Consider the following 27114-nt stretch of genomic DNA (forward strand, 5'->3'; position numbering starts at 1 on the left):
AGCTTGTGTAGAATATGGCAAATATTGTTTTTGTGGGTTTTGTTAAAAGCCATAATTCAGGAGACTTATCATTCTCTAAGTTTCTAAAGGCAATTGAAAATTTATCTCAATATAAATATTTCTTATTCAAATGTATTTTGCAATTTTAAGTAAATTTCATTAATCATCAAGATTTCTAATTTTTATTAATCCATTTATTCAATCACTATATCTGTGCTGCTGGAGATATGTTATATATCAGTAGACACAGAGTTGAAAAAAGATTAAAAAGACAGAGCCTTTGCCTGCAGGAACTCAAAATCCTCTAAGGGAAGAATGGCAAGAATAACAAGGCAATAAGTGAAGTGAGCTCTGAAATTACAGACAATGGACACTTTACGGAGATCAGGGGAGAAATTTTGGAGGAAATGGAATCTATACTCTGTTCCAAAGGATGGGGATACTAGTTACCCAGGCAAAAAAAGCTATTGGTGAGGGCATGACAGTGTGTTCTAGAATAAAAAAGTGACAGGGAACAAGAAGGCTATGGTACATCTAGAAGTATGGCTGGGACATGGAATTCCAAGAAAGATTGTGGTGAAAATGTTAAGTCGAACCTTTAATGCTATACTAAGAAGTTTGTATTTGATCCCCATTCTAATGGGGAACCACAGATTTATCTTAAGCAGAGCAGGAATCTATTCATCTTGTGCCATTTTGGAGACAGAGGGGAGAAGAGACTGGAAAAGGGCTAGACTGAAGTTTGAGAAAACCATTAGACCATACTACAGGTATTTCACTTCCTTAAAATATTACATCACCATGCTCTATTTCACTCTGAATCCACAGTCTACATATACAGTCTTTTCAACACACATTCTTTCATTCTTCTAAGTTACTTCTCACCTACTTATACTAATGAGCTAAAACAATATGTTATCAGACGCTGTGAACAACAGCCTGAAGGGTGTCTCGTTTTCACCTTTAAATTGGCCTTTAAGTTTCAACCATGGAAGTGCAATGCAATGATGTTTCATTATCAGATGAGAATTATGTCATAATGAATATACTTCTAATTAGTAGACAAAGTTTGGGAGTTTGTGGATGACTTATTTGTTTTATAAAATGAGTAGATTCAAGGTTATACCTAATAAATAATATGATGTCAGTGTCATTCGATACACCATTTCTTCCATGGGGAAAAAAAAGCTGTAGTGAAGAGGAGCTATAGCTGGCAATTTTACAGTTTTGAACAACCTGAAGCCTCTCTTTTTTATGTACTCATAGGAGAGTAAATTGGGTTTATAATCATATTTTGGGGAAGGTGGAAAGATCAACTGAGATTAAATAGTTGAATAATACTAACAATTTATAGAGAGCTCGTTATTTGACAATCACACTGTTGAATGAGTTTATCCCTACTGCACAGGTTGGGATAGGAGAAGGGTTATGCCATTTGCCCAGTGTCACCTGATTCTTTGGTAGAAAATAGAGACATAGGTTTCATAACCACACAATTTGGCTCCATAGCCACAGTCTCAAACTCTAATCTATAATGGAGAGTAAACACAATAAAACAATTACTTACTTTAAAGAATGCTTAAAACTGTAATGAGTAAGCTGCAGGCCTCAATCCCCAGGCTGTTCTCTTAACAGCACATTTTATTTTAATATGAAATGTTTAAAAGCTGTCTCTGTGTTGGTGATTCTTAAATATGCCAGGGAACTGGGCCATTTCTTTAACTGAGAGCATTTTAGTAATAGATTAGGAGGTCTAATGTGTGGGATTATACACTTTTCTTCAAGATTCAACAAAATAATTTCCATTTTGAGTAAAAAATAAATGAGGATCATATTTAAAATGTTTTTTTTTCTTAATTGGATGTCCAATAACTTATAGCTTACCATCAATTCAAACCTATGTAAATTTCTCTAAATCAATGTATAATTTTGAACGTTAGAATTTTTAAGCTGCAAAGATTTTAGACATTACATTATACAACACTTCCATGGCAAAAATGGATCTCATAAAAGGTAAGTGAATTATCAGGGTCATACACAGGTGACAACTTAGATGACTGCAACTATATTTTCAATCTAAGTCAAGGGGATATTTGGGTAAATAAAAAAGAAAGAGATGGGAGTGTAGACTGGTTCCATGTAGAAATCTATAATCATTTGGTTAAAAATGTAGGTAGAGTTATTGAGAAAAATACCAGCTATTTCTTCTCCTCTATACAAATGTATAGCTGTTTCCATTTAATAGAAACCACAAACGTAGTATTCAAAAATTCAACATTTTATCATTGGACATACACTTTGTTCTCCTTTGATGCCTTGCTATATTAGAGTGAAGTATGCTTTACAGGAGTATAACTACTGTTATACTTCTAGCGATTTGTTATCCAAAGGATGCAGAGAACCAGAAACTAGGATTTTAAAGCATATATTATTTGTAGAAGCATTTCTGAATCCCATTAATAAGAGGATACTACTCAATTTCTAAAATATCATTAACATTCAAATTATAGATTCTTAGTAATTTCACTATTAAATTAGTAACCACCAGAAAATTATGATAAATAGAAGCACCCTATCGTGTTCATAAAAGGAAAGTAGTGGAGCTCCCTCTATTGAATTATAGTTGAGAAAATATGCCTTGTATTTAAAAATCATAATTTTAAGATCAAAATTATAATAGTAAAATTTTTCTCTTTCTAAAGTCTAATATATTTCAAATTATAGAAACACACATACCTATCAATTTCTAAGGATAATTTTGTAAATTACAGATGTCCTTATAATTCTAGAGCATGTGTTTCTTCTTAATAGTTTTGGCTTGTAGGAAATCACATTTAAGACTGTAATTTTCAGTTTGTGTTTTTCTTTTGTTTTCTTTGAATCAATAAAACTGAAATTGCCTGACAGATACTGAGACTATAAAATATTCTAATAAGAATATGAAGTCCAACTTTTTTATGGAAATCCCCCAAAATGTACTTAGATGGAACTGAAATATATCTTCAAACCAGTAAGATGAGGCTATTTTCACATATTTGTCTGATATGAATAAACTGACATTATTATATGATTACTAAAAAATGTGATTCATAACAATTATTATTGAGAGTCCACTATGTATCAGGTACTGAGAAATGCTGTACACTCATTACCTTATTGGAACATCCATATCAAATGAACTTGGTAATATTAAGTTATCCTCATATTACAAATCAGAAAACAGAGAGCTAGAAAATCAATCTAATGTTCAGATCCAACACCCAAGCCCTTGGACTCTGGTGCAATAGGACCTAGGCTATGTATTGATAGTTTGTTTAATCTGTAAGCACTAACATTCCCTAAGTAGATAGGCAGAGAATTATTTTTTTAAATATCATGGAGGTATAACCATATTATCTACAATAAAATCACTATTCAGGCAGTTCCTTTCTAACCAAACATTTTGGATCAATTCTAAAAAATGATAACCTTGGGACGCCTGGGTAGCTCAGTGGTTGGGCACCTGCCTTCAGCCCAGGGCGTGACCTTGGAGTCTCAGGATCAAGTCCCACATCGGGCTCCCTACATGGAGCCTGCTTCTCCCTCTGCCTTTGTCTCTGTCTTCTCTCTGTGTCTCTCATGAATAAATAAATAAAATCTCTAAAATAAATAAATAAATAAATAAAAATTAAAAAACGATAACCTCTAAACCATACCCTGAAATTTTTTTTTTTTTTTACTGTTTTGTCATTTATTTAGAAAGGAAACGTGTTTCTTATCAGCAAAGAGAAAAACAGCTGAGCAGATACAGGTATTGTTTTAATAAACAGATACTTATTTGTCATTCTATTATGATAAGAAAAGCCATTTTATCTCATACTAAACAGTCATTTCCAAAAGAAAATTTCTATTTGAGAACTATATTACCATCCATTGGGGTTGGGTTGAGTCAAGGATTAATCCAACAGGGTAAATTTAAATATGTATCACATTCTACTCTTAGATCTCATAGCAAAATCATTATTCATATTTAGAGCCATGCCCATCTCTGCAAAGATGTAAAACCCATGTCTTATAACCAGCATAAACTTTTTTCTTGGAAAGTGTCATACCCATCAGCAAGTAGTGAAAATGTCTGCAAAATAAAGTATAAATGCCACAAGTTGAAATATTAAAAACTAAATGCTAATAAATAAATAAATACTAAATGCTATACAGAAACTGCTTCATTTATGAAATTATAGTTTGTGCTCACTAATATTAATTCCATTATGAATATTTGTTGCCTTCTTTAAAAAATATATTCTCAGCACATGCTTGTTGAAAACTCTTCATAGACATATTGTTATGTTTTTCTATAAAGAAATTGCAATAAAAATATGTTTTACTCCTTTCTGTAATAGATCTAAAAATTACAGGGTAAAACATACTTAATGTCACTAAATATACAGAAGATGATACTTTTTATCCACTAGTAAGCAATTTTGATGAGCCTGTTTAAACAAATTTGTTGGAAGAATTGTTCAGAATATGACTTACTTAAAAATAACTGAAATCTGTTTAGTAAGACCTATTATACAGGGTTGACAAAATGGCATTAGTTAATCCACCTACACAATGTATATTATACCTACAATAACTAACACAAATATTTGGAAACCATTTATGTAACATAAAACAGTATCAACTATTCTTAAGGCTCACATGTTGTTGTCTCTTAATCCACTGCTTTAGTCAATCTGCTCCCATAGAGTATGAATCTTCCAAAATAAAAGGAAATATGACTTACATTTACATAGTTTATGTTCTGAAAGTTAGCCATCTTATGGGGAAAGAGCTATGATAATAATTCATAATAAATGAACTTCTTTCACCCATTTTCAATCCCTACACATGTCATAAAAGTTAAGAACCAATCTATCAATAGCTTTTGCCTTACATGTGAGTGTACTCCTATAATTCCATTTTCTCCTATAAATCCAAAATAAGTCCTATAATTCTCATTTTTCCCATAGTTTTAAATAAATAAGAATCAACCTATTATCCTGGTTTTTTTAAAGAAAGTTATATTTTCTCCATAACTCTGTACTATTAATATGAGGAAGGGGCATCCCCATATGCTGTTTTTGGGATTTTAAAGATATGCACTCTTTTTTAATTGAGATATAATTGACATAAAGCATTGTATTAGTTTTAGGTGTAGAACAGAGTGATATATGTACATATCACAAGTTTAGTCAACACCTCATCACCACACATAGTTACAATTTTTTTTCTTGTGACGAGAACTTCCTAAATGAAAAATGCACATACTCTTTTGACTCATCAATTTCACATTCAGGACATTTTCTATTAACATAATGGCACATATGAACAAGAACATGTATCAGAATTTCCACTACAGTCATGTTTGTAACAAAAAAGACTGGAAACAGTCTACATTTCCAAGAACTGGGGAAATGGTTAAATTAATTATGGTGTGTACGATAAAAACCAATACACCTTCAAAAATGAGGTAGAGCCATATGTCCTGATATGGCATAATCTCTTATTTTCCAAAATGTGCTGTAGAGTTAAAAAGGAAAGGCACAAAATGGTATGTATAGTATGTTCCCACCTGGTTTTTTAAAGGGGGAAGTATATATGCAAATATTTACTTGTATATGAGTACCTGAATAAGATCAAACAGATAGATCCTCTCTGAACCCCTTAACTGCTGAGTAAATTAGGGAAATTACAGGAAAGTATTTGAAGGACTTCAAAGAATTCCTGGTGACCTCCAGAAGCTAGAAGTCATGTTCCTTCCCCTGTTAGCATCTTAACTCATGCCATTCTCTCAGCCTGTATCTTTTGCTTGATTATTCCTGAGCACCCACCTCAGATATAACTGAAAGAAACTTTCTGATTTTTTCCTAAAGTCCAAACCAAATCTGCCACTCTGATGTAAAATGCTCTTTATTTGCCCTTGTAGTACCTAGCAAAACTTCTACAAACTATGTAATTAGTTGATTGATTCGATTTCCCAGAGAGAACAGAACTCCTTGGCCTGACAAGACCTTGACTGTCTAGTAACTAGTTTATTGCAGTATACTCAGCACCAAGCACAATGCTTTGCACATACTGAGAACGCAATAAACATTTATTGAATGCTGTTACATATGCTGAATGGTTAATTTCCATTGGGTTTTTTTTTTAAGTTTTTATTTTAATTCCATTTAGCTAAAATACAGTGATATATTAGTTTCAGGTTAATTTACATGAGGTTTAATCTTGGACTGGCCAACAATGTAATACTTAGGCAAGTACCTAAGTAATTTCAAGGTCCTTTATAGCTCTAAACCTTGACTGTATGAGTTTAGGCATAAATGAAACCAAGAACATTATTTTCTGAAAAAACTGGCTAATTATTAGCTATCGAATTTTAGGTACTCTTTTAACCTTTAGCTTCATCTATCTCAGCTATCAAATAAGAGAACTGAACCAGATGAATGTCTAAGGCAATTTCTCATTTTTTCCAACAATCCCTCTTCTATCACATTTTAGTTCTGACCATGATTTGCATGCCTTTAACTCTTCAAATTGTGTGTGCTCTCTCACTATCGCTCCCTTCTTCTCTTTCTCCTCTTTCTCTTCTCTCTCACACACATACTTAGCTTTCCATAATTCTAATCCAGGAGAAGATAAGGGATCAGCCATAGGATAGTGGCTTTATTAACACTGCTTGAGCCTCTCTATAATCTCTCACATTTCTTGCCAAAGGACCTAGAAGAGGAAGGTGTAAACTATGAATATGGGGCTAAGTAAGGATATTTGCTGCTATCACATTCCCCACTGGTTGACTAATTGCAAAAATGATACTAATTCTCTCTCCTGGTCTTTATCCACACTATTTGTCAAGTGTTTTTTGTTTTTTGTTTGTTTGTTTGTTTGTTTTGTTTTTTGTTTGTTTTTAAGCTCTTTCTATTTGATAGGAGATGACTTCTCCACCCTTGAATTTGGGCTTGGGGCTTGTCTTCATCAACTGACTGTGGCAGAAGTGATGGGTTGGCAGAAGAAGTCTTCCACACGTTTGCTTTCTCTTAAAACCCTGCTTCCACCAAGAGAACAAGCCTAGGGAAGTCTATTAGAGAATGAAAGACCATGGAGAAGAATCAATTTTCCCTGAACAACCATCAGCCAACACCCAGAAGCAAAGCTGCCTAGCTTGACACACAATAAAATATAGTAAAATGAAGATATCTAACTAAAATCAGAAAAACACCCAACTATCCAGACTAAATTGCCAGAATGCAAAATAATGAACTGCATAAAATGGCTGCTGTTTAAACCACTATGTTCTGGAGTGCTCTTTGCTCACATTGCAAAGTTAATTGATATACTTAATTGATAAGCTATGGTTCAAAAATTCAATTAGAGTAGCTACACGTGTTTTTATGTTTTCTTCTTTACTTGGAACTCCCAACCATTAGGGAAGGTGCTGACAAGAGTTTTAGCCACAGTGACCAATGCCCTCTCCCTTCATTCTGCCTTATTAATGGGGACAAAACTATGGCATCCATTACTTTGTGTGCTTAGATAATATTTTCTCAACCTTTCCTACCTCCTTGCCCTTCTGGGGCACCTGAGGCACTAATATAGATGAACCAAATAACACATATGTGCCTAACTAGGAATAATCAGTCTTGGCACCAATTGCTCTAGCCATATTGTTGGCCGCCCAAGTCAGGTCACCAGTTGTAACTGATACAACTGTGATTTATATGTACAAAAAGACTTAAGAGCTTCCTTCAATTGTATAGACATCCCTGATTAATATTTTTAAATCCAAATTAATAGTGGAGCTACTGAGAAACCTCATAGAAGAACAGCATGGGAATTGTGCAAATGGCTGAGAAAGGATTTCAGGATCAGACTGAAATCAGCCTTCCCTGGATAAGTATAACTCCCAGGTGAATTTCAAACACCATTATTTTCTTGGTATCTTAGGTCAATTTGGTTTCCATTCCAAACCATAGAATCCATAATGTTTTACACCCACTACAATATTCTGAGGTTTCAGGCTATAACCTCACATCTTTCCTACACTTGACATTAAAGGGCATGTGGCCTTATTGATATTCCACTGTAGCTTATAAATAAAAAAAGATTAGAAATATGTACTTTGTCAGGAGAGTACTTATAGTTAAGTAATCAAGACAGACATATCAATAGACAAGTCATTAATAATCAGGGTAGCTATATAATTTGTCATCCAAACTGCACTTTTGAGGGTGAAATAAGGTACCATTAATGATTGAATCAGGACATCAGGATAAACCAAGAGTATTAGGGATATACTGGGATGTATGGCTCGTGGAGTAACAGAGGAGGCAGTTTTAGGGAAAAAAGGGCGGGGCGGCGGGGGAAGGTAGTTGGCTAGCAAGCCAGAGAAGCTGGACAGGGCTCTAATTTCTGATTAATCTATTCTCCCACAGTTTAGTTTTATTATGTTGCAATACTAAGAATTCTTAGATGATCAGACATAGGCATGTTCACTGAAATACTTCAACTCAAAGTCGAATTAAGTAATCAATCCTTTGATTAAAACTGTTTTGGGTTGGACTGATTTCCCTGTGAATGGAATGGATAATTGAGAACTGACTGGATAAATAAAAGAGTAAGCACTGAAGCTAATTTCATTCTTGGAACATACACTACAATAATGGACTATGATAATAGGTTACCATAAAACAATTACTGAATACCACAGCACATTTGGAAGTAGTCCTAGCTGAAATATATATGATACTACATCTAGTAATAAGGTAGGGAGGGAACCATATAAAATCCATTATTCAAACAGAGAAATCAACTGGATGAGAATATCAGTAATCAAATATATAATAATACTCCGTATACTATAAGGATAGTTGTAATAACTATAGGATTTAGTCTTATCAAATATGGTCTATAATATCCTCTTCTTAAATATAAAAGATATATTTTAGTCTTGACTTTGTTCTCTATAAGGAAGATTCTGCCCCGATTAAAAAAGAAATGAGAAATATAAATGAACATTTTTCCAGTCCTTTACCACTTCTTATTGAAAATAAAAAGTAGCGAATATCCAAGAGTAAGCAAATAAATAAACATTAAGTCATCACCCACCACTCTTAAGGAAACTTTAATATTCCAATGAGTTAGCTCATTTCTTAACATGCCACATACATTCATGTATAAGAAATGAAATGGGCCTTTGTGAACCATAACAAATGAAGAATAAAACTGACTGAGAAAAGTTAAATTCAAGTTTGTAGGTATACATGCTATTTTATTAAAGCTGCACCTGTGTTGCTTTCCTCCATATTTGGGATATATGTGCATGTGTCTGCTTGAGTTTACAGCTTCAGAGAGCTAGAACTCTTTGGTGATGTTTTATGCTAAATAAATGGCCAGCACAGAAAGAAATGTGTTTAAGACTATAAGACAAGGTGATTGTGAAGTACTTAAGATATTATATGACAAAATACTGCCATCTAACACCAAGTAATGCTGACAACTTAGTGCTCAATTTTATAAAGGCCTCTGTTTAATGACATAAAAACTTGAGTGAGAAAAAAAGGAAAAAGAAAAAAAGAAAAGACATTTTTGCCTGATTTTTTTAAAAAATGGTCAAAGTGATGAATGTAATAGTGTTTTTCTATTAATAATATAATAAAAGTCTTAATATAGCATGTTATAGTTGAAAAATTCAAAGTGCTGAGCAAGGGAATATTAATTTCACCAAAACCAGAACTATGCATTACAAAGGGAGAAAATTTTGCAAATGTGAAATAAGATGGAGCAGAAAAACAGCTTTCCCAAAGTCAGAACATTCTTATGGCATAACTAAAAACTGAACACACAAATACTAACTCTTGTAAAAAAAAAAAAAAAAAAAAAAATTCTGGTAACACTTAGGACTAGTAGGTTTTTATTGATTTTCCTCTTTTTAATAAGTTACCAGCAAACAAGCATTCTCTTCCGAAATTCTATTTAAAAAGATGTTAGATTGAATTTCCTAAAAAGTCAAAAAAGGTTTGGAATTGTGTTATGAAAATATTTTGGATTTGTATAGATTTTTAAAGCACAGGAAAGCATTCCTATTTTCTACTTCCTTCTATATTGGACTTAAAAACCACCTCGCAAGTCAACTATTTTGTTGAGGGGTATCCTTAGGCTTTGCCTTGTGAACATATCAGCATCAACCATCACTTATATTTCATGCTAGGAACCACATATGCAGTTTAAATAGAGGCAGTCTTCCAGGATGGGTTACACTAATTGGGTTTTTTGAGACCTAAAAACCTTTCCCACTGTTGGGGTCTCTTTTCCCAAGACAATGAGAGACTAATTCCTCTCTGTCACACACTCTTTTTTTTTTTTTTTTTTTAATAGCCTTGTTCAAGCCTGAAGGATTAAGCAGTAGGTATTATAATGGATTTGTACAGGTAGGAAAAAAGATGGAAAATTCACAATTGGATTCCACTGACATTTTCTCGCAACACAATTTATATGAACTGTATCCATTCAGTCTGTCTGACAGCATTAGAGAAATACAATTGGATAATGACTCTCTGCCTTGCCCAAATCAGCTTTTAGGACCTGAGGTCATTAGAAACAGTTTTGAGCTAAAGAGATCTCAGAGAGTAGATCCTTAGCCCACAGTTCTACCTACACATGAGAGAGCCAAAGCCGGAATATATGAAATAACTTGCTCAAGTGCCCAAAGGTGAATGATGCTGAGCCAAGCCTAGAAAAGCAGTTTACTGAAAATAGTACCCCATTAAATTGTAAATTGCTATTGGATTAAATAAATCATCAAGGAGAAAAGCAATATTTACTGGCTACTAAGCAGTGTGTAGTTTTTAAATTAAAAAATGTTAGTAGTCAGTCCCACATCAGACTGTCTGCAAGGACATCATTTGAGTTGATGCTTTCCCCAAGGGCTATTGAGATAAAACTGAATGTGTTGAGAACACGCTATCCTTCCGGGGGGGGGGGGGGGGGGGGGCACTTTAAGTGTACTTATGTCTTGGAACTAACCTTATGTCAGTGAGAAATTAAGAAAAATTCCTGAGAGGGGTGCACACAAATGACCCACGAGAAGAAACAGTTAACCACAAGGGTCCCACCTCCTTCTCATAAATAATCAAGGGAAGCATTTTTTTTAAAGCAATACAGAATGTCACCACAGGCTGACGCTCTTTCTACAAGGATAATGAGATTCTTGCTTCCTGGGATGCTGAGCATTTCCTTCATGGCCTTAATCTCTGAATTCAGTTTCTGTGGTCTAATTCATATCCCCCCCCCCCCCCCAAAACAGGTAACACATCATGCCTGAAACATACCAAGGACTATGCAGCGACTACAAACCAAAAGATCTGCAGGGGCAGTTTCACAAACTGCAATTCCTGTTCCCCGGGTCTCGACAGCCTACAAGAGCTCGGGAAACCAAGGACTGCAGGCGGGTACGTCGGTCGGTCGGTCTGCGGGACGAGGCCAGCCGTCGGCACCGCAGCCCCCGGCTCAGCTGCGCAGCGGGCTCCCAAGGAGGCGCACTTGCCTTGCAGGACTCGCGTCCTGGGTCTGGACAAGGCGCCGTGGGTGCCAACAAACCTTGCTTTCAAAACACAGTGGCACGGCCCCGAGATTTCTGCACATATGCCAGCCGGGTAAATTCAAGGAAACCACTCATCGGAGGCTCTGGGGTTTCCGACCCTCAGGTCGGCCGAGGTCGAGGACAGCCCCAGCTCCCCCCAGAGGCGCGCAGCTGGGCACTGGCTTGGGGACCCGAGCTTGCGGCTCCAAAAAGAATCACCCAGAAGGAAGTCTGAAAGCGGAACCTTTCCCCGTTTGGCAGTTAAATGAATGTGAGGAAAAACCTGCCCCCCACCCCCACCCCACCCCGAGGTGGCTCAACGGAAAATAAATCCCAGAGCGACCGCCCGCAAGAGGGAAGTGGGGTGCGCTTCGAGGACACTGCACTCCGGGCGGCGACAGGGTCGAACTGAAAACCCGAGGGCGGAGGGGGTGCGTGGGGGGGGGGGGGGGGCTTGCATTTCACCGACCACCTCACCCCGTCCAGCTTCCCCTCCGCGCGGCCCCAGACTGGGTTCCCGTCCCTCCCGCCGCGGACCAGGGGCTTCTTGCAAAGGGAGCTGGCCGATGTGCCGAAGTCGAGGGGGGTCCCCCCTTCCCCCCGCGCGGGGCCCCGTACCCCCACCCCACCTGCTGCGAATCCGGTTCGACTCGCGTTTCCCGGGCCCCGCCCCAGGGCCAGACCTGTGTCACAGATGCCTCCTTCTCCAGCCTCAGAACTGCAGGTGAGCTCATCAGCTCACCCAGAAAGGTAACTTTATCATAAAGGGATGGGGCGAGGGCACCCCCAGCATCCCCCCCCGCCCCGGCCCACGCGGGGGCTGCAGTTCGCAGCCACCTGCCGACCTCATCTCCCCCTCTAGCCCCCAGCCGCCCTTGCCCTCTCCTCCTGGGGGACGCCCTGAGCCCCTCAAACCTCTGTTCGGCCTCAGTGTGCCAACCACCGAAGGGATGTGCCGAAATCAAAGACGCGAAAGGGAAGGGAGTCTTTCTTTAATAAAAACTACAGAAAAGGGCACGAGAACCAACAGAAGCCGGGGGGTGGGGGTGGGGGGGTAGGGAGAAAAAAGAAAAACCCAAACAAACCAGGAAGTAGGAGTTTGACTTGCAAATGCTTATCTATGTAGGGCTAGAGATAAAACTTCAAAGGGAGAAAAAAAAAAATTCCAAAAAATCCTCAAGTCCAGCGATGAAAGGAGCCTGATGGTCTCAGCAACTGACGGCGAGCCGACCGGATGCCCCGTTAGGAGCCGCTCGCGTCAGCCGACCCGTGGGTCCCAGGATGACAGCCCCAGGGGCCGTCCCCGGGGTCGGAAAGGGATTCCCGGCTACAGATTTTAATTCTTGGGGATTTTGCCCTTTTTATTTTTTTGAGGTTCAGCACATAACTGAAAACTGAAGACTGAATCCCAGGTCCTAAAAAATGCACAAACGGCTCACTAAGGTCTCACAACCCCGGCTGCTGCTGATCGCACCCACCACCCCGACCCCCACCCACCACCCACCCAGACAGTGGGGGAGGGGGCGTCCAAGCCAAGAGTGCAGCCGCAGGGGCTTTTTAAGGGAGCGATCAAAGTCCTCCCTTTCTCCTCTACCCTTCCCTCCTTCACCTCCCTCCGGGGCGGGGGAGGGGGTGACCCGGGGGCTTGGTACCAAAAAGTGCAGGCGGCTATCCTCGGAGCTAAGCGAAAGGGAAACTGCCCCGAGCGCAGTGACGTGTACTTGGAAATCGGGAGCCTGGAGGAATGGTCAGAGGGCAGGGGCTGGCCGCCGGGGCGGGAGCCCGGGTCGTGGGGGGGACCCGCCGGGGCCCGCCCGAGGCCCCCCGGGACCGCAGCCCCCGCAGCGCCCGAAGTTCCCGGAGACGTCGGCACGGCCCCCAGTCCCCGCCCCAACTCGAGCCGACCCGCCGGGCCCCGGTGAGCGGCGCAGGTGACGGGACCGGCGCGGGGGGCCAGCCCTGCGCGCGCCCCGCCGTCCCCCCTCCCCGGCCGCGCCGCCCCGGACGAGCGGGAGCCCGGCAAGGACCCCCGGCCCACGTCCGCTGGGGCTGCTCGGAGGCCGCTGCTCACCTGGCCGGAGGACGGCGGCGGAGATCAAGAGGCAGAAGACTAGACGGCAGGAGGGGCCCGCCTGCGAGGCCATATTCCCGCGCCTCCCCGGGGGCCACCGACGGAGTCCGCGCCGCAGGAGGGGGCGTCGTCCCCGGCCCCTGGCTGCCCGCGGGCTCGCAGGTCCGGACACAGGGGCAGCGGCTCTCCCAGGCACGCCGCCCCCGGGCTGGGGCCGCAGGACCTCGGGGCTCCGCCGCAGGCAACTTCGCACCACGCAGCGCCCCAACTCTTGCTCCCTCCCCTGCGGCACCTGCCCGGGGCCCCGGGCTGCTCCTGCCGGCGCCGAGCGCCCGCTCTTCCCCGGAGACACCGGAGTATTTTCGGAAAGGTGGACGTGGCTCTTTTAGGCTGGTCGGTTATTCTCCTTCTCTTGGAATAATACTAGTAGCAACAGTGCTGGTCGCGGCGGCGTGTCCAGGCAGCCCGGCGCCGGGCGCAGTGGCCGGGGTGGCAGCCGCGCGGCGGGTCCAGGCGGTCTCCTCAGGTGGCAGAGCCGTGGCGGCGGCGGCGGCGGCGGCGGTCCTCGGGCTGCTCTGAGTGGAGGACTGGAAGGCGTGTGTAAGCCGCCTTTCTCCTCCCCCGGCCCCCTCCCTCCTCGCTCCTCTCTCCTCCCCGCTTCCCAGGACGCGGCGCCGAGCAGGTGGTTGGAGCGCCGACCCGCAGCCTAGAGGCGCTGCAGGACCGAGTCGCACACGGAGTCCCGCGCTGCAAGTCCGCGGGGGAGGCGCCCGCCGGCTCCCGGGTCCCGAAGTAGGAGGGGCTCTCCGCAGGCCCCGCCCCCGGGACCGCGCTGGCCAATAGGGGGCGGAGGCCGGAGCCGCGCGCGCCGGGGGGGCGGGGAGGGCCGCGGGGACCGCCTGCCCCCGGGACGGCGCTGGCCAATAGGGAGCGGAGGTTGGAGCCGCGCGCGCCGGGGGGGCGGGGAGGTCCCTCCGTAGGCGGGGCTTTCCGCCGGCCCCGCCCCCGGGGCCGCGCTGGCCAATAGGGAGCAGAGGCCGGAGCCGCGGGGACCGCCCCTTTCCAGCGGCTTTACCTAGGTCCTCCCGAGCGGACCCGCATTCCTTGGAGCGCGCCCAGCCTCGCCCGGCCTCCAAACACGCCTGCCCCAGACGCCTATTCCGGTGGCTCGCTCCGCGGGGGATTTTTCGGCGGTGATGTTGCAGACTCGACCTTCAATGAAGAGTAGTGGGGCAGAGACGGTGGGGGGCGCGGGTGGGGGGGGCGCGCCTTGGAGCGGAGGGGGGAGGCGGGGGAGGAGGCGAGGGGGAGGCGAGGGGTGGCCACTGGCCTCCTGCGAGGTCTCTGGAACCGGGCAGTCCAGATGCCGAGCTGATCCCCCCGCCCCTCCAACACCCCTTCTCTTGGAGGCAGGTGCCCTGAGTCGACTGCCCAGTACCAAACAGAAAATACGTACTCTTTCCCAGGGGAAATTACATGAGGAATCTCTAGACCGTACTTCGTCACCCGGATTTTCCCAGCGTCTACTTGCCAGAGCGTGTGTCTTGTATTTTGAATCAAGCGGCGATTTTAAGTTGCAAACAGAAAACCCTCTCAAGTTACTCTAAGGTTAAAAGCCAAGCTCCTCCTGGCTCGGTCTTTCCAGAAAGCCAGGCATCCCAGCAGGTGGACGGGCTTGTCTGGCAATTTCTAAAGATTGGACCATCTCCCGGGGCGGGGGGTGTGGGGTGGGGGGGAGCATCGGGAGGCTGGGTCTTCTCCAGAGCGGAGCCCACGGAGGAGTGCGGTCCTCCAGCACCCCAGGGCCCAGCTGTCGGAGCCCTTACGTGGCTCCCAACCAGGGATGCGGGATCACGGCTCTCATCCCCGAAGCAGAACAAAATCGTGGCCCCTGAACCACTTCGCCAGGGCAGTAAACAGCCCTCCGAGCGTCACGGGCTCAGCTCCGTGTGAGGCTAGTCTGCAGCCGAGAGTGTCAGCTAGTAATCGTCACACACCGCGCTTTCATCAGAAGGCTTCGGGTCACCAGCTAGAGGGGGGCGAGGGGGGCTGCAGGCAGGGGAAGCTCATTAAAACAAGCATACACGTGCACGCGCGCGCGCACACTCAGTGCTCTCTGGATTCTTTTATCTTTTTATGCTGGGAACTACTAAGCTCCATCTTCAGTTGTGATTTTTGTCAAAAGCTTGCCTGTCTTGTCTCCCCCCCCCCCATCTCTCCCCCACCCCCCCGCCGGTTCTCTTTATGGTAACTGGTTCTAGAGGAGAGCTCTTACAGATCTTTCCTTTCCAAATAAGTAGTTTTCCCTGCTTGGATTTAACATTAACATTTTATTTGCATCTTGTGAACCAACAGGAAGGCTAATGCTAGGAGACAGATGCCTTTTAATTCAGTGTTTCATAAGCTGGGTTTGAATTGCTAACATTCCGAAGGGATCTCCTAGAATTCCTTTGGGAAATTGTTCTTCTTTTAACAGCAACTTTAAGTAGCTTCTACTACAACAAATCATCCTGACTGTGGATTCAACCTGGATCCCCTCCTGTGTCTATCTGGCCCCTTTTGTTTTGAGATGGGAGTTGAAAAGTAAATCTGCAAAAGACAGAGGGACTTAGGCTCTGACATTTACTAGCTACGTGGTCTTGGTCAACTCACTTAACCTCTTAAAGCCTTAGTGTCTTTACTTATAAAAAGTGGTAACAGTAGTGCCACCCTCTTGAGACTGGTGAGGATTAAGTGAGATCACACAAATAACCGGTAGGTATAATAGAAAGAGGTCTGGCTTTGGAGAGTAGTCAGAGTCTAGTTAAAAATCTCCTGCTCTGCCCTTACTCAGCGACTGACCTTGAGCAAAAGTCAGTCTCATAATTAAAGTTTGATGACATAGTAAAGTACCACCTTCAAAGGTTACGGCTAGATTGGATCAAAATATATTCTATAAATTAAGGATATTTTGCACACATACACATGTGTGGAATTCTGAAACCAATGTATATATACACACACGTGTGTATGTATAATACATATTTGTAGAGTCACTTGCTTCTAGAGTCTCATAGAAGAATATGTCATAGTTTAGGAAAATGCCTTGATAAGCCACTTGCAACAGTAACTCCAAAGGCTATTAGCTATATTTAGCTAAGGCCAAGAAAGTGATGGTCATACTACTCTATATTAAACAACATAATAAAAATTAAGGTAGGAATTATAAAATAATAAAAAATAAACATAGGAGTTTAACAGGGGAGTGACGGGAAGATGCTGAGAGAGAGGAAGGGACAAGGACCAAGTCATTTGGGTTTGGAAATGGTTGAAAGCCTTTAAATATACTTTAATTAAATAGTAACTGCTACTGACCACTTACTGTATGTGAGGTTATTCTAAGCAACTTACACAAACTAATGAAATAATTCTCCCCTCAAAAAAATCCAATGAGGTAGGTGCCGTCAGCGTCTTCATCTTATTCATGAAGCCTGAAGCCCAGAAATAAGAAGGTCACGTAATGATTCAGAATAATGGTAAAGCCTCTTTTCTACCCCAGGTACTTTGATTCTAGATGATTCCAATGGTATTTACCAGCCAGTTTAGTCATGCATCAGAGCATCATAATGGCTACTTCTTACTACAAGAGGTCAGATGAATAATGTTCAGCCAGAGAAAACATATTTGATTTTAGAGCTTCATCCCTATCCAGTTTGCTCATCATTATCCACTTTGCTTATCAGAGATGTCTAACAATAAATTTATGACTTTTTGTTTGGAAGGCTTGAATTAGATATAAATTTGTTCATCATCTGAAAACTTTAATAAAGTCTCCTACCCTCAAACACATTTTCCTTGGGGAAATTAACTAATCAAGCAGTGCATCCTATCTGTATGAGCCAGCACAGTGCATATGAGATGTCAAGGCCATTTTTAGACTGACGTAATTTACTGTAAGCAAAAACTCAGAGTTAAGAAATTTGAGAATATAAGCCCCACAAAATAATGTAGTGAAGAGAATGTTTGTCCTTTGAAATCTAGGGAATAGGGGATTTTATCTACCTTATCTTGTTCTTTAGAGGAAGAACTTTTCTAGCTGCATCTGGATCACAACTGCTTTTGTTAAACTAAGAATACATAGTATTCCAATAATATTTACCAGTTATCCATGCATCAGAGCATCATACTGGGTACTTCTTACTGGAAGAGATAAAATGAACAATGTTCAGCCAGAGAAAATATATTTCATGCTACCAAGAACATGAAAAGAGTTTTGCATTTTCAATAAAAAAGAAATCATCTATCAGGACAGTATGTTCAAAGCACAGTAGGCTAATTTCCTACTTAGAATCTATTAAGATGAGAACTGAAGACCTCTAAAGCTCAGACTAGGACCTTTTGCCCTGTTTTAAAACATTAAACAACAGAATGTGACAACATAGTCAGGTCAGGCGGGTGAACATTTGAAAAGTTGAGATGATTTGTGTTGTTGTTCTAATGTAAACAATTTCCCACTGGAAATGAAATATCACCAAGATGGCTTTGGAGACTGGTGACATTTTTCCCTACCACCTTATATCACAGTGCTCCCTGTGCCATCCTAGTTTTTGAACAAAATTTGTATGCAGTTCAAGGGCATGCAATAAATCTAATTCACTTTCTTCCCCCTACCTCCCCAGTGGGATTTACACATTTCTAGCTAATACTTTGCAAATACATTGAGCACTCTAAAAATATTTGTTTGAATGGTAAGTGATGATAAAGAGTTGTTTTTTCTATAGAACATAAACCTTGAAACAAATTTATAAAAGATAATGATATAAGGAGATGAAAGGGGTTTCAAGACTAGTATGATTCTGGTATCAATTCCAATGTGTTGTCTTTTCCCCACACCACCAATCAATTCTCAGACACTAGCTGATTGTCCTACAATTCAGCTCAATTCTGACATTATCTACCTGGAGATAGCATCAGACAGATGGAAGAGATTGATGAGGCTAGGTGTGTGAGGAGAGCAGAGCTTTCATGCTCTCTGAGCACACAACTCTCCCCACATCTCCACATATTCAACGACCTGGAAGCTCTCTGAACCTGGTTCTTCCGGATTTTGTAGAGGCTTCTCTACATAGGCACGACTGATTAAATCATTGGCCGCTGGTGATTTAACTCAGTCTCTGCACCCTTACCCCTCCCAGGAGGGATGGGACTGAAAGTTCCAACCCTCTAATCACACAGTTGATTCTCCTAGCAACCAACCTCTATCTTTAGATTGCCCCAGGGCTTTCCCAAAGTAACTCATTAACATAACAAAAGACACCTTGCTCTTATCACTTAAAAAATTCCAAGAGTTTTATGAGCTTTGTACCTGGAATGGGTCCAAGACCAAATACATATTTCTTATTATAAATCACAATATCACAACTAGGCAGACTAAAGTTTAGGAAAGGCAAGGGGAAATGAGTCAAGTCTTAGTCACCATAGTGAAAACTTTGAAATATAAAGTGAAGAAACTTAATCTACCGGAGGAAGAGAGTGATAAAAACTATTTGACATTAATGAGAATAAAACAAGAAGGGCCATGCCTTTTTGTTTAAAAAGAAGGCTGAAATGGGGAGGAGGGAAGGCATGCTGAGAATAGAAGCCTGACTAGTAAAATTTCTAAGTGACCAGGCAGGAGATGGGCAAGGATCTGGGTTAATGCACTGATGTCAAAGATTGAAACAGAGGGCTAAATTGGATTTATATTAAGTCTAGGAAGATACGAATATTTTAAAGAGTCATAGAGATTATGTAGATATAAGATAAAACTCTGGAAAAAAAAAGATAAAACTCTGATATATTTCTGGACCCTAAGATTTTTTAACGTCAGTAATTCCTAGAATCACTCTAGATATGGATTGGAGGGCAGATGGGTATCTGTCCTACTAAGAAGTGTTCTCTTGAATTTTATTGTTTAATTTCAATTGTTAAACAGTATTATCAGTCATCGTGTTAATAAAATTTTGCAACTCGTGTCCTCAATAACGTTAGCTAATAAAGATTTATCCCTGGAGCTCAGGAAGGCAAAAACTTCCAAAGCCTATGCTAAACACTATGTTCTTACTTCAAACTGTAGATTGCTTAGTGTGTGGGTACAAAAAGAAATGCACAGCTATTTCAACGTAGAAATCCACTTAGTCATTTTCCTTCCTGTCTTAGGCATGAGGAATGGGCAAAAGAGTCTAGCTAAACTATTTAGCCATGGAACTTAACAATAACTAAAAAGAATGTCAAAAACTCTGAGTGTATCAAACTCTCATAATTCATTAGTGATTTCAGTAGGTGCAAACAGTTTACTCAAAAAGTGTACTGGTTTATTTTCACCTTCTCTTCAGAGTTCTCTGCATATTGTCAACTTTCAACTGACATAAACAGCTCTTTAAGTTTTCAGTAAGTAAAATGAGTCTCAGAGTGTGGTTATTCAGATACTTGATACCTTAAAGGAAAAAAAATTAACTTGATTAATTCTCATGAAGTTATCTAGTTATCTCTACTTGCTTTGCCATATACCTACTAGCCATTGCAATCTATGAAAAGCTCATTCAGGAATTTGAGGTGGAAATATAATGACTATAGAAATAAGAAAACAATGAACATTTGATTTTTTAAAGCAAACAAATCACCATGGATTTAATGGGCTTTCAGAAAGCCAAATTAATTAAATACAACTTTCAGTTTATCCATACCATTTCCCCTTAAAATAAGTAAGACGGTTGACTTTACAGGAAAGTATGAAGAAGAAATGCTTAGATAAACATATAATCCCGAAGGAGTGATAATAATTAGGGGGGGGAAAGGCTTAATAACACTGAATAAAGGCTCATTGATTATGCAATATAAGAAAGAGCCTTAAAATTTTAATGCTTTTCAGAGCCTCACAGGTAATTTAGATGAATCTTTATTTAAATACAAACCTTTTTCTTCTAATGTAGGCTTATTCTGAAGTCCAAATTCCTACTTCTCCCCTGTTGAATCATTCAAACCATGGTGGTCTCCTCACAACTCCTAAATATACCTACAATATTCCCACGTCGGAGACTTTGCATTTGCTATTTCGAATCCTTGGAACTTTTTTTCCACAGTTATTAGTGGGGCTTACTCCATCACCTCTTTCAGGGTATATCCTCAAATGTTACCTTCTATTGACCCTTTTAATGATTAACTATTTAAAATTTCAACTCCCAGGGAAACCGAAGTGGCTCAGTCAGTTAAGCGTCTGACTCTTAATTTGGGCTCAGGTCATGATCTCAAGGTTGTGATATCAAGTCCCACGTGGGGCTCCATGCCCAGCATGGAGATTCTTAAGATTCTCCCTCTCTCCTTCTATCCTCCTCCACTCCCTCTCTTAAGAAAAATAAAGAAGTAAAAATAAATAAATAAAATAAAATTTCAACCCCTAGCCTCAATACTTTATCTCCCTTTCTGCTTCATTTTTTTCTGCATAGACTCTATCACCATACAACATAATATATATTTAACTTATATATCTTAAACACTGAATATTGAATATCTGCCTCTCTTTGCTTGACTGAAAGCTCAACAAGAATAGAAATTATGTCTTTTATTTTCTGTTATATGCGTAGAATAGACAGACGCATAGTAGGCCCGCAATACTATTTGATTAATGACTTACTGAATTCCTGAATACATGGATGAACAATAAATGATTGTGCAAGGTAGTAACAATCAAAGTAACAGTAAACTGATACAGGTGGGGCTTCTTTCGCTAAAGTTTGATAAGCAGCCTGATGTTTTACTGCCTCCTTAAATTTTATGGCTTTTCACAAGTTAGAAAACCCAAACAAAAAAGCACCCAGTTGAAAGGGAGAAGATAAGGGGTTAATATACAAAACATATAAAGAATTTATGCAACTCAACACCAAAAAGCTGATTAAAAAAATAGGCAGAAGATCCAAATAGACATTTTTTCAAATGTTTATTCAGATGACCAACATGCACAGGAAAAAAAAATGTTCAACATCACTAAAATGCAAATTAAAATAACAATGAGATATCACCTCACAGCTATCAGAATGGCTAGAATCAAAAACACAAGAGGGGTGCCTGGGTGGTTCATTTGATTGGGCATCTGACTCTTGGTTTCAGGTCAGATCATGATCTCAGGGTCATGAGATCGAGGACTGTGTCAGTCTCCACATTCAGTGTGAAGTCTGCTTGAGAGCCTTTCTCTCTTCTTCTGCCCCTCCCCCCACTCTCGCTCTCTTTCTCTCTCTCTAAAATAAAAATAAGTAAATGAAATCTTTTTAAAATAAGACAAGAAATAATAAGTGTTGGCAAGGGTGTGGAAAAAAAGGAACACTTGCTCACTGTTGGTGGAAAGATAAATTGGTAATTGGTGCGGTCACTATGGAAAATGGTATGGAGGTTTCTCATAAAATTAAAAATAGAAATACCATATGATCCAGTAATTTCACTTCTAGATATTTACCCAAAGAAAACAAAAACCTTAATTTGAAAAGATATATGTACCCTTATGTTTATTGCAGCATTATTTATAATAGTTAAGATATGGAAGCAATCCAATGTTCATCCATAGATGAATGGAGAAGAAGATGGGGTATATACACAATGGGATATTAGTCATAGAAAGAAATGAAATCTTTCAATTTGTGACAATGAAGATGGATTTTTTTTTCTTTTTTGATATTTTGTTTATTTATTCATGAGAGACACAGAGAGGGAGAGAGGCAGAGACACAGGCAGAGGGAGAAGAAGGCCCCATGCAGGGAGCCCGACGCAGGACTCAATCCCAGGTCTCCAGGATCACACCCTGGGCCAAAGGTGGCACTAAACCACTGAGCCACCTGGGCTACCCAATGAAGATGGATCTTCAGGATATTAGGCTTAGTGAAATAAGACAGAGAAAGACAAATACTGTATGATCTCATTTATATATGGAATTAAAAAAATGAACAAACAAGCAAATAGAAATAGGCTTATATATACAAAGAATAAACTAGTGGTTGCCAGAGGGGCAGGGAATGGGAGGATGGACAAAATAGGTAAAGAGGATTAAGGGGTACAAAGGTCCTGTTAAAAAATAAGTAAGTCATGGAGATTAAAAGTACAACATAGGTATATAGTCAATAATATTGTAACTACATTATATGATGACAGGTGGTGACTATACTGGTGGTGAGCATCGAGTAATACATGGCATTGTCAAATCACCAACTTGTTTACCTAAAACTAATATAACATTGTATGTTAACTATATTCCAATAATAAATATATTTTAGAAAGAAAAAATTTTTTTAAAAAAACCACTGAGCCAATCCAACTACATCATCTGACAGACAAGGTAACACAGTCCCAGAAGTCACAAGACTTCACGAAAATTAACACAGCTTTGGCTACCACTTTTGCTCAAATGCAAATAGACCACTTTCAGTTACAGTAAATATACAAGACACCCTATAACTTTTAAGTCAAATTCTCAGGGTAATAGAAAAATTTGGATGCATATCAGATAACATTAATCAATTTCAAATATAGTGCATTTACCCAAACTCTTTTCAGAACAAACATTCTGAATAATGTTCTGTATAACATTTCACTAAGGCATGATTAGGGATGCAGTACCAATATTGAAAAGTCTACAGAGGCGGTTCAGTGTTCAAGATTTTAAGCCTCAATGTTCTTTATACTTTGTTCTTTACAGGGTGGATTTGGCAAAATTATAATATAAAGCAATGTATTCCACAAACACAGATGATTCATAACCTATGAGGTTAGCAGTGCTATAGGACAAATATTTAATTTAGTGTCTAGCATTTTAACTTTGCATGGAGGTGTTTAATATGTTTACTTTTCTTTGTAAGGGCAAGAAATTCACTTAATAATTGTACCTCAAGGTGAAATCCCTGTGAGAAAATGCAATGCATATTGTAAAAGCTATATAAGACAACGCATGAAAAGATTCGTAACATGTACATGCTTTCATTGAAATTACCAGTATTTGTGATGTATTCTAACTGGTAAATTAAATAATTTTAGGCTATTGCTTCCAGTTTTGTAATTCTGTTAAAACTGGTTAATTGATACATCTCTTAAGGAAAGTGATTTGCCTTTTTATAGAGAATGACATCCAGGTTATAGAGTGAAGTATTTTGTCCAGAGGTGGTTAACATATCAAGTTATAAGAAAATTCCCAAAGAATATAACTCTCAATTATTTTTCCTAGACTCAAGGACATTTCAAAAGATGGCAAGGTCCAGAGTTATTCCTTAGATTTTTTTCGGGGCTTAGACAAATTTTGACTTCAGGACTCAATAGGCACTACATTCAACCTTTAAAGGCAAAGCCCCGTCAACGGGGACTTGAGAAGCTTAAGTAGATGGGGTCTTGCACCACTGGGCCTGAGACCCTTAGTTACTCAGGTCTTTTCCCCAGGCCAGCAACTGAATCATCTTCTATTCCCACTTTGTCCCTCCTACAGTCTTCAACTTCTGGGATCTTCTCAGAAAAACTAAGAAAAATTCCAGATGACTCTATCTTGAGGTGATTCTTCACCATCTGCTTAAATATCTGCCATGAAAGTTAAAAAGAAAAGACTTGATGCCGAGTTGTTCTTCCAGTTCTAAAACGATCAGCAGCATCTCTCTCTCCTCTTTTCCATCCCAACTTAATACCTTGTCTTTTGCCTGTTCTGTGGAGGCTCAGCATCTTGAGGCAGATAATAAAGCCATGATAATTTATGAATAAAGAAATGACTGTATTGTGGTCTATATGCCAATAAAAGAAAGAGATGCCCAAAGAGAGATGAGTCACAGATGAGAGAAACCAAATAAAATAAATTAACATATCTTAGAATACAGGCCAAAAAAGAAATTTAGCTCTTGATATTTCCCATCCTCACTCCTCTGCCTCCAATTTTTTTTTTTTTTTTTTTTTTTTTGTTAAGGAGACATTATTTTCATAATCTCAGTCAGCCAGCAAGAGTTTGTCATAATGTTAGGGAATTCTTTTTACTAAGGTTTTTGTAATAGGTTAGTTTCAACTAAAAGTGACAAAAACTTTAGTTCAAGGAGTTTAACAAGAAAGAAAGAAAGAAAAAGAAAGAAAGAAAGAAAGAAAGAAAGAAAGAAAGAAAGAAAGAAAGAAAGAAAGAAAGAAAAAAAGAAAAGCAACCAGAAGGTATTCTATGGGTTTAAATGACTGGGAATTCCAAATGTAGATGTTTAGGCATAGCAGGATCAAGGCCTTTGAACAAGATTGTCAAGGCTCTTTGTCCTTTTTCCATACCTTAGCTTCACATGCCTTTGCTTGTCTTTGACTATTTTCTCAATTTCCTCTTTTGCAGTCTACATACTAAGAAGATGATTATTTTCAGGCCTTAGCCTATATGCACAGAGACTGAAATCCTAAAGGGAGAGGTATCTGCCCACTTATGAAAAAAAGTTTGATTGGCTTTACTAATCTCTTGAGTAATTTACTGTGAATTAAAAGATCCAGGACCATGACTGCTCAGACCTGAGGCAAATGTCCACGCCTGCAGCCAGGGCAGATGGGTATCATGAGTGACAGTACTCAGAATCACAGGAGTGGGGGGCCATTCTCCAAACAGCAAACAAAACAGTAGACCTCCATTTCATTTCCTTTATATTCTTTTTTTTTTTTTTAGACTTTGTTTATTTATTCACGAGAGGCACAGAGAAAGAGACAGAGAGACAGAGACATAGGCAGAGGGAGAAGCAGGCTCCCTGTGGGGAGCCTCATGTGGGTATCGATTCCAGGACCTCCGGGATCATGACCTGAGCCAAAGGCAGACGCTCAACCACTGAGCCACCCAGGTGCCCTCTTTATATTCTTTTTTATCGGTTCTTAGGATGACTATGTTTTCTGCTGAGATTATGTATAACAAGGGTTTTTGGTCATTGGGGGATGGGGAGGGGATAGAAATATCATCATCATCAGGAAACTAATTTTGTTTTCATCCTTTCTCCTTGTAAAGGGCTAGCTTGTTGCCACGGAAGGAAAACAGGTGTCATTTGCAGATACTTGTTAATGTTTTTTCTCCTTACTATCCTGTGCACTGATTATGTGGGAATAAGAGAAGCATTGATATTGCTTTATGCTCAGAGTGACAAGACAAATATTCTGAAGTACTTGTAAATATATTGATTTCTCCTGGATACAGGGTTATTAAAAGGTACATTCAGACTGTCTCACAGAACAAATGGGTATTTCTTCAGGACCTCTTTTGTCTTCTTTCTCTCTTTCTTCCTTTTTTTCAATTTTTTTTTTAAGATTTTATTTATTTATTCATGAGAGACAGAGAGAGAAAGAGGCAGAGACACAGACAGAGGGAGAAACAGGCTCCATGCAGGAAGCCTGACATGGGACTCAAACCCGGACCCCAGGATCACTCCCTGAGCCAAAGGCAGAGGAGGCTCAAACACTGAGCCACGCAGGCATCCCTCAAGATTTTTTTTTTTTTTTAATTTTTAAGTAATCTCTACACCCAGTATGGGTCTGGAACTCACAACCTCAAGATCAAGAGTCACGAAATCCACTGACTGAGCCCGTCAGGAGCCCCTCAGGACCTCTTTTGAAAGTGAGCACTTAGTAAGTTTATTCACCTTTATAGTGTGTATATTCACTAAAGCTCATTTTCCATCAATTTATCTTGCCATAAAGAAAGAGAAATAGAGATAACTAGCCAAAAATCCACATTGGCCAATCTTTTTGATTCATGTAACCCTGATTTCCAGTCTTTTGAATCTGTTTTTGGTTGTATCAGCCTTTTAGACAAATGTCTTCTGAAAATTTAAGAAAAGTCCAGGGAGCTTGGATCTCTCTTTACTAGCAAATTTCCACCCCTCAGGGATAGTAAACTTTAAGCCAGAGCTGCCCCCAGCCAATTCTAAATCACACTTTCAAGTTGATCTAACTACAAATGAGCTCAGTCTGTCTACTTTCTTTGAATATAACTAACCTAATCCTCATCCCAGCCTTCACTACCCCTTCTTTCTCCAAGGATTACCCCAGATCTCTTCTACTTCTTTCTCACACACAGCCCACGTCTGCTCCTCCAAGGTGCAGTTGTATGCTGGAGGCTCTCCAGAGCCACTTGTGTGCATGACTGACTTCCCAATGATGACTTCAGTGATGTCACAATGGCAGCTTGAAATCTACTATTGTAGAGGACTTGTACCCCCTGGAAACTGGAATTGGCAACACTACGAATCAGAGCTGTTTTTTTTTTTGTTTTTTTTTTTTTTTTTGAGCTGTTTGGTTTTTGTGTTTGAGAGCTGGCTGTTAAATCATTGCCCTTGATGTACCATTCAAAACGTTGATCAGGAATGATTCTGGTTGCATGTTGACATCACTCGGATTTGCCCTTTCTTTCACTGTAATAGCCACAATGTTAAAAAAAGGATCATCGTAGTATCTTGCTTAGTGT

General features: G+C 40.4%; 1 protein-coding gene and 2 long non-coding RNA genes across 6 annotated transcripts in view; 1 reads left to right on the forward strand and 2 right to left on the reverse strand.

Annotated features, from left to right (window-relative positions):
* Positions 1–14288, reverse strand: part of ALCAM (activated leukocyte cell adhesion molecule) — a 210915-nt gene extending 196627 nt beyond the window's left edge. The window contains exon 1 of one of the 3 annotated variants that reach the window (XM_077884306.1): positions 13671–14288. In XM_077884306.1, coding sequence (XP_077740432.1) covers positions 13671–13743 — 73 coding nt within the window. In that variant the 5' untranslated portion in view covers positions 13744–14288. The remainder of the gene's footprint in view (positions 1–13670) is intronic. The other 2 variants (XM_077884307.1, XM_077884305.1) reach the window with 2 other exon arrangements.
* LOC144305250 (uncharacterized) lies at positions 517–7312 on the forward strand. The gene is made up of 3 exons (XR_013372303.1): positions 517–770; positions 3739–3790; positions 6951–7312. It is a non-coding gene; the product is annotated as an uncharacterized LOC144305250 (long non-coding RNA).
* A 1724-nt stretch (positions 14289–16012) lies between the features above and the next one.
* LOC144305211 (uncharacterized) lies at positions 16013–26803 on the reverse strand. 2 transcript variants are annotated; one of them, XR_013372274.1, is made up of 6 exons: positions 26695–26803; positions 20603–20703; positions 20013–20124; positions 17809–17849; positions 17061–17140; positions 16013–16259 (listed from the first exon to the last, which is right to left on the reverse strand). It is a non-coding gene; the product is annotated as an uncharacterized LOC144305211 (long non-coding RNA). The 2 variants fall into 2 exon arrangements; XR_013372275.1 differs by having other exon boundaries at positions 20603–20653; positions 26695–26798.
* Positions 26804–27114: the final 311 nt, after the last annotated feature.

The sequence above is a fragment of the Canis aureus genome, chromosome 35 (genome assembly GCF_053574225.1).
Source record: "Canis aureus isolate CA01 chromosome 35, VMU_Caureus_v.1.0, whole genome shotgun sequence".
NCBI lineage: Eukaryota > Metazoa > Chordata > Mammalia > Carnivora > Canidae > Canis > Canis aureus.